This window comes from Microtus ochrogaster, chromosome 8, assembly GCF_000317375.1.
Source record: "Microtus ochrogaster isolate Prairie Vole_2 chromosome 8, MicOch1.0, whole genome shotgun sequence".
Lineage (NCBI taxonomy): Eukaryota > Metazoa > Chordata > Mammalia > Rodentia > Cricetidae > Microtus > Microtus ochrogaster.
In genome coordinates, this window is record NC_022015.1 from 20156837 (window position 1) to 20163388 (window position 6552).

A 6552-nucleotide genomic window follows, 5' to 3' on the forward strand; every position below is an offset into this window, starting at 1 on the left:
AAAAAACCAAAAAAAAAAAAAAAAAAAAAAAAAAAGATTTCACCTGAACAACAATGGTCTACTTCCAAAAGTACTTTCAACTTTGAAAACCAGGCTAACGGAACTGAGCCTAAATGACCCTTCCAGAGTTGCAGATCATGACGTACTGAGTCGAAACGGCCTTCTAAGTTATCTGTTCTTTCTAAGTTTGAAGGCCCTGAGGATGGGAATGACACCAGGACCCAAGGAGCAAAGACACTCAGATGTGCCCCTGTGGCCCAGCTCCAGAGAGAGGCGGAGCTAGGTAAATGTAGTATGAATGTCAAATCTGGTCTTAGTCGCATAGTAACTGAGCAACCTCTGACCTCTGTGACTTGTGTCCTCTTCTGTGAAGTGGAGCAAACCTTCAGGGGCCTCCATCGGGCCCTTTCTGTAGGCACTCCCTCAAAATGTGCCCCCAACAGCAGTGTTCCCAAAGTGGGACCCGCCCTCCTCTGCTAAGGCCACAAAAGTTCATATCCCAGAATCCTCCGGTCTCACTGATCTTAGACCTGCCAGTCCGAGTCTGGAACTTGGATGGGAAAGCAGGTATGGCAAGGTGGTCCCTTCAGTTGATACAGGGGTTCAGAGAAAGCAGACCTGTGACCAACCGATCCCAGCTGGCCAGGCACTGAGGAGTGGTCAAGCAGGTACCCCCCCTTTGGGTGGGGCTGAAGTGTGAAGCTTAGAGCTCCAGTCTCAAGAGCCTAGGGAGATCTACTGAAGTGCTGACTGGGGATGCAGGGTGGGGTTAAGCCAGGTGTGACAGGAAACAGCTGTACCTAGGTATGAGCACCTTGGTGTTTTCTGGCCTAAGCACAGATCCGTTGTTTAGAAAGAGTTGAGGACTTCCTCCCCCCTCCCACAACCAGTCACTCTGAATGTATGCAGCATGCAAGAGCAGGACATGAACTTCAGTGTCCACAGGCAAATAAACCATGCCCTGAACTCTAGCTGCTAATAAGATCCCACAGAACCACTGAGCACAAAAGATTTCTGAGGCAGGACCCAGAGTTGCAGTTCTGACTGGCGTCTCCCACTGTTCAGGGAACTGTCCACAGACACATCTTAGGGACAAGTCTCTTACCACATGAAAAGTTTTATTGAACTCAAAGGGCTCCAAAGCCTGAGGAAGACAAGGTAGACTGGGGTTTGCTCTGAGAGGCCCAGGCCCTACCCCTTGGGCCCCACCCCCACCTACCTACCCTTTGCCCTCTTCCTGGTTTCACAAGGGTCTCAGCAGCTACCAATCTACACTACCCTACTCTAATTCAGTGACACTCCCTTGCCCTCCCCCCCATCTGTACTCTGCCAGGACAGGCCTCCAGCTAAGGAGACTGCTTTCATGGATTTCTCCTGGGGCTTCCTGTTGCCTGTCTGGCCTCCCTCCAACCCCTCTTCGCAGCCCACTTCTCATACTTCTAGAGGGCATATGACTTCCTGCACCCTGACCCGTCTTCTAGAATATTCCACCTTTCTATTCTCCAGCTTTTCCATTATCCTCTCAAGCGGTTTCTCTAGTTCCCTGACCCCTTCTCTTCTGCCCATCACCTCCCCACCCTTGACTGCTTAGCGCCGGCCGGCTGCGTGGGTCCGCTGGTGGCGGATGAGGTCGGAGCTCTGCGAGAAGGCCTTTCCACAGTCATCACACTTGTAGGGTCGCTCCCCACTGTGCACCCGATGGTGCTGCAGCAGCGTGGAGGAGCGGCAGAAGCCCTTGCCGCACACAGCACAGCGGTAGGGCCTCTCGCCTGTGTGGGAGCGCTGGTGCTGAATGAGGGTGGAGGAGCGGTTGAAGGTCTTGCCGCAGTCGGGGCAGCTGTACGTGCGACCTGGCAGATGGGTGCGGGCATGGATGGCCAGAACCGAGCTCTGGCCAAAGCGCTTGCCGCACTCCGGGCACTTGAAGGGCTTTTCCCGGGCGTGGCTGCGGGCATGAGGGATAAGTGCTGAGCGTTGGGAGAAGCTCTTGCCACAGATGCCGCAGCTGAAAGGCCGCTGCCCAGTGTGCACTCTCTGGTGGCTGCGCAGGGATGAGTTCTGGCTATAGCACTTGCCACACTCTGGGCAGCTGTAGGGCCGCTCGTGGCTGTGGGTGCGCTGGTGCCGCAGGAGGTAGGAGCTGTCGCCGAAGGCCTTGCCACAGTGTGGGCACTTGTAGGGCTTCTGGCCAGAGTGTGTGCGCTGGTGACGAAGAAGGTAAGAGCTATCCGCGAAGGCCTTGCCGCACCTGGGACACTTGTAGGGCCGCTCGCCCGTATGGGTACGCTGGTGTTTGATGAGGTCAGAGCTCTGGGAAAAGGCCTTGCTGCACACCTCACATTTGTAAGGCTTCTCGCCGGTATGGATGCGCTGGTGCTGGATCAGGGTGGAGCCTCGCCCAAAGCTCTTCCCACAGATGCCACAGATGTTAGGTCGGGGGCCTTGCCCACCCCTGGCCCGGCCACCTCTACGGCCTGGACCACGAAGGGTCCCTGTCAGATTTAGGGGATTCTGGAGCATCTCAAACTGGGGTGTGGCCAGCAGGGCCCCTGCAGGCATATCAAATGGTGCTCCTAGAGGCAGTGCCCCTGCGGGTTGCTCCCCAAACCCCTGAGTAAAGGAGTCCAGGGGGTGCACTCCTAAGGAGATGCTCAATGGATTCTTTTCCTCGGGGTTCAGAAGCATGTCTGCACCTTCCTGGAATTTGGAACTTTGAGTTTCAAATTCGGGGCTATGGGTTTTGAACTCGGGGTTCTGAGCTTCATCTCCAGAGTTCTGCGGTGCATACCCGGGACTCTGGGATTCATACCCGGGGCTTTGAGATTCAAATTCGGGGCTCTTCAAACCATATCCAGGGCTTTTGGGTTCATACCTAGGGCTCCCGGGTACATAGCCTGGACTCTTGGGATCATAGCCAGGGCTTTGCGGCTCATACCTAGGACTCTGGGATTCAAACTCGGGGCTCTGAGGATCTGATTCAGGACTTCTGGGTGCAAACTCCGGGCTTGGGGGCACAAACCCAGGGCTTCGGGATTCAAACCCTGGGCTTTCAGGCTCAAACCTGGGGCTCTGGGACTCAAACTCTGGGCTTTGGGATTCAAACTCGGGGCTTTGGGGTTCGAGCCCAAAAGGTATTTCTTCAACTTCATAGTCCCCACGGTCTTCTTGCTGAGAAATTGCCCCTTCGTTTTCATTTGTGTTGCCTGTGGGATCAGAGAATTATAGAAAATAGATTGATTGGTGGGTCTGGAAGGTCATTTGGTCCGTTACTGCCTTACACTTCTCTTCCCCACTCCCCAAGCAGGGTCGCTGGCCCTATATCAAGGTGCTGAAATTTACCACCTCCTCTCCAAAGACCCGGGACACCAAGTCTCCACCCCCAACCCCACTCCCAAGTGTCTGTGCTTCCGGCCTTATTTTCCTCCCACAGGCCACAGCCCTGTTTCCTGGTACACTCCGAAGAGGCGCGGTCCTTCCCTCACCTTTGAGAGACCCTTCGGGGCTGCCCGTTTCGTCAGGACTGTGCACATCCCCAGGCTCGAGGCCCCACGACGACGCCTCCCGCTCCATCCCTGCCAGCTCCCAGGGCAGCGGCCGTGGTGATGGCGGACGATCCTGCAACCCAGTTCGAGTGTCCGGAGCCCCGAGCCCTCACCACCCGCCGTTTCAGAGCCGCCCAGGAGACCGGGCGGCCTGGTTCGGGCCGCGAAGGCCGGACGTCTTGACCCTGGGCCTCTCCGGCCCCGCCCCTGCCCGCGGCCCCGCCCCCCTCCAAGGTCTCGGATTGTCCTGCGGCCCTCACCGGCCCTCGCGCCGTGGCCACGGAGGCGAAGAGGCTAGTCTACTCCTCCGGCCGTCCGCAACCAGTGCTCCCAGCCCGAGACCCCTCGTCTTGGCGCCCCCGAGCCCCGGCTGGGCTACTGCTCTCCCGTCCCCTCCCCCCCCACAGGAAGTGTCCGTCCCTGGCCAGTTTCCCCCGCTGGCTTGCGCCGCGGCCTCTCTAGGAGCGGCTGGAGGTGGAAACTCGTTGGCATTAACCCTGGACTGGCTCGCCCGGGCGTTGGGGTGGGGGCGACCCGACGCCCCAGAGGCGGAGGGAAGGGCGACAGCAGTTTGTGTGCCTACATCGCGAGTCTCGGCCTGGCCAGGGACCTATCTGCAGACCTCTCGGACCGTGTGCCCGGCCACTGAGTGTGGCCAAGGGCGAGGCGACAAGCGAGACCAAGGTCAGCGAGGAGGAGCCACGCTTCCTAGTGCCTGCGGGGGAGGCGGCTAGCCCCTTTCCTCAGCCTCGGGGTTCACTCGGACTGGCCCCGGGAACGTGGGCGACCGCTCGTTTGACCACGTCTCCAGGTTCTGAAGCCCAGCACGCTCCAGCCAGCCCAACTACAGCGGTGACACCCGCGCCCACTCCCCCGCCCACGTCCTCCATCCCCCGCGCCGCGGCTCGTTGCCAGAGAGACAGCCCCGCCTCCGCGCTGCGAGGCTCCGCCCACTCTGCCGACGATTGGCCGCTAGGGCTGGCATTCTGGCCGCCACTTCCCACCTCCTTAGATCGCCGGTCTCCCAGGCTCCTGGTTTCTTTGAGTGGAGGGCGCTCAGGCCTTTCCAACTGCTGTCTGCCTGAAATGCCAGCAGGAATGAGAGTAGGAGGTGCCAGGCGTCTCCCCGCCAGCTCGGTCTGTGCTTTCAAAACTTTCCCCCGCGCCATTTGTCCTGTATTATGAAGAATGGAAGCCGAGGACTCTTAGGCTAGACACTCCTCCACGTTTCCTTGTTTCCTTCTGCCCTCAGGTTTTACAGGTGCTGAGGGGTCAATCAGAGATGCTCACCTTCACAAATCCTGAGTTCTGGACCTGGTTTCCGGATTTTCCCGCCCTGAAGCATGCAGGATAGTTCCGAGGTGAGGGTGACACTGAAGAGTTCCAGAACGGAACCCGACAGCAGGGAGTCAACCTTTAAGGCACCTGGCTTGCATGGAGACTTGGAAGGAAGCTATCAAGTTCAAAGGAAACTCCAATACCCTAAACCACAAAAGGCGTCCAAATACCCAGAAATGAGCTCAACATGGACTATAGCTCAACATCCTATATATGGATATAGGACTATATCTGGCAGCTAGATAAAAGCCAACAGTCCTCAGGGACTTTCTGAAGCTGGTTCCCCTCTACCAAAAGGAGTCATTTCCCTTTCCTCTGGCAGAGGGGACAAGTGGCTACCTGTGGCGATGTCACATTTCAGAGTCTGTTGTTAGTGTCCTTCTCATCTCCCCTACCCTAAACTCCCTTCAGCTCACAGGCCTCCCTCCCTGAGCTGCTCATTCTCCTTATAACCCTGTTATTGCTCTCCCCCTCCTCATTTCCCCCCTCCACCTCTCTCTGAGTTCCCGCTTCTCTCACTGTGTTTTCTCTATTCTCTACCCCACCCCCACCCCCGCTATTGTTTCCTCTCTTGCAGATAGCCCCTGTCCAGTCTGCTGGCCATGTTTAGTCTTCTTCCTCTCTCTGCTCTGGACTCTTCCAGATGTCTCCATCTGTTCTCCCTTATCTACAATAAAAAAGCTTTCCCCTTAAGGTAGCATGAAGCTGTTGCACCATCAGTTGACACAGAAGGGAACGAAGGGAACCAGAAAACACCGGCTGGGTGTGGCTTTGAAAGCTGGAGAATGTGAGCCTGGGGAGATGATAATGTCCAACCTAGTCACTTTCTACTCTTCTGCTGAAACAAGTTTGGTAGCATTCTTGACAGCTAATGAGTCAAACTCTCCCATTTGCATGGTGCAGCAGCTGTGGTTTTCTTGTTTCGTAACTAAACAAACCAGGGGAAGAAACTGGTTGAAAGGAGAGACGGCATTTTTCTTTCTCTTGAGAAAAGATGGAAGCAGACATTTGGCATATGTCTAGTAGAGATATCCCAGGGAGGGGGACGTGGTGGGGAAGGACTAAAATTCCAGCGATTGGCAGGCTGAGACAGAAGGAGCCTAAGTTCCATGCCAACCTCGGGGAGGAGGGAGGGCATTGTCGAAAAACCATGCAAACAGAAGCTTGTGGACATAACCACAAAGATCTTTATGCTCCACCCTGCTTCTCTCCTATAGCAACGTTCTGCCCTAAAACCTTTGCTCTGTGAATCATCACTAGGAAGCACCCACACAGAAAATACTAGAAAGTGCCCTGGTAATAGGTAGAGTTGGGCATGGGGCACCTACATAACAGTTAATCCCAGAGCACCCACAGGTAAGAAACACACCTGTACAGTGCGACCTCCAACTTGCTTAACTACCAGAAGATTCACTCAGACAAGCAAGGGTGTCCTGCAAAGCACAGCACAGAGTCCTCAGGCCGATGTTCTGATATGGCCTACTGCTTGCACTCAGCTATCTAGCAACGTTTCCACCTCCCTGGTACCTAGAGAGGCCAGTCTGCCAAAGAGCACTCAACAAGTGTTGAAATAAGAGCAGCTGGGCTGCGTCCCAGGCACCCGGCCGCCCACATGGCTAGCTTAGCTTATGCCCCGAAATAATTACACGGAAACTGTATTCTTTTAAACACT

The 6552-nt window shown here is 55.9% G+C and overlaps 1 protein-coding gene across 1 annotated transcript in view; it reads right to left on the reverse strand.

Annotated features, from left to right (window-relative positions):
- Nucleotides 1–1106: 1106 nt before the first annotated feature.
- Nucleotides 1107–6552, reverse strand: part of Znf768 (zinc finger protein 768) — a 24478-nt gene continuing 19032 nt past the window's right edge. Inside the window, exons 6-9 of the mRNA XM_005351939.3 lie at nucleotides 4833–4995; nucleotides 4303–4716; nucleotides 3483–3650; nucleotides 1107–3203 (exon numbers count right to left, since the gene is read on the reverse strand). Of these exons, the coding sequence (XP_005351996.2) occupies nucleotides 1588–3203; nucleotides 3483–3650; nucleotides 4303–4716; nucleotides 4833–4995 (2361 nt within the window). The 3' untranslated portion in view covers nucleotides 1107–1587. The remainder of the gene's footprint in view (nucleotides 3204–3482; nucleotides 3651–4302; nucleotides 4717–4832; nucleotides 4996–6552) is intronic.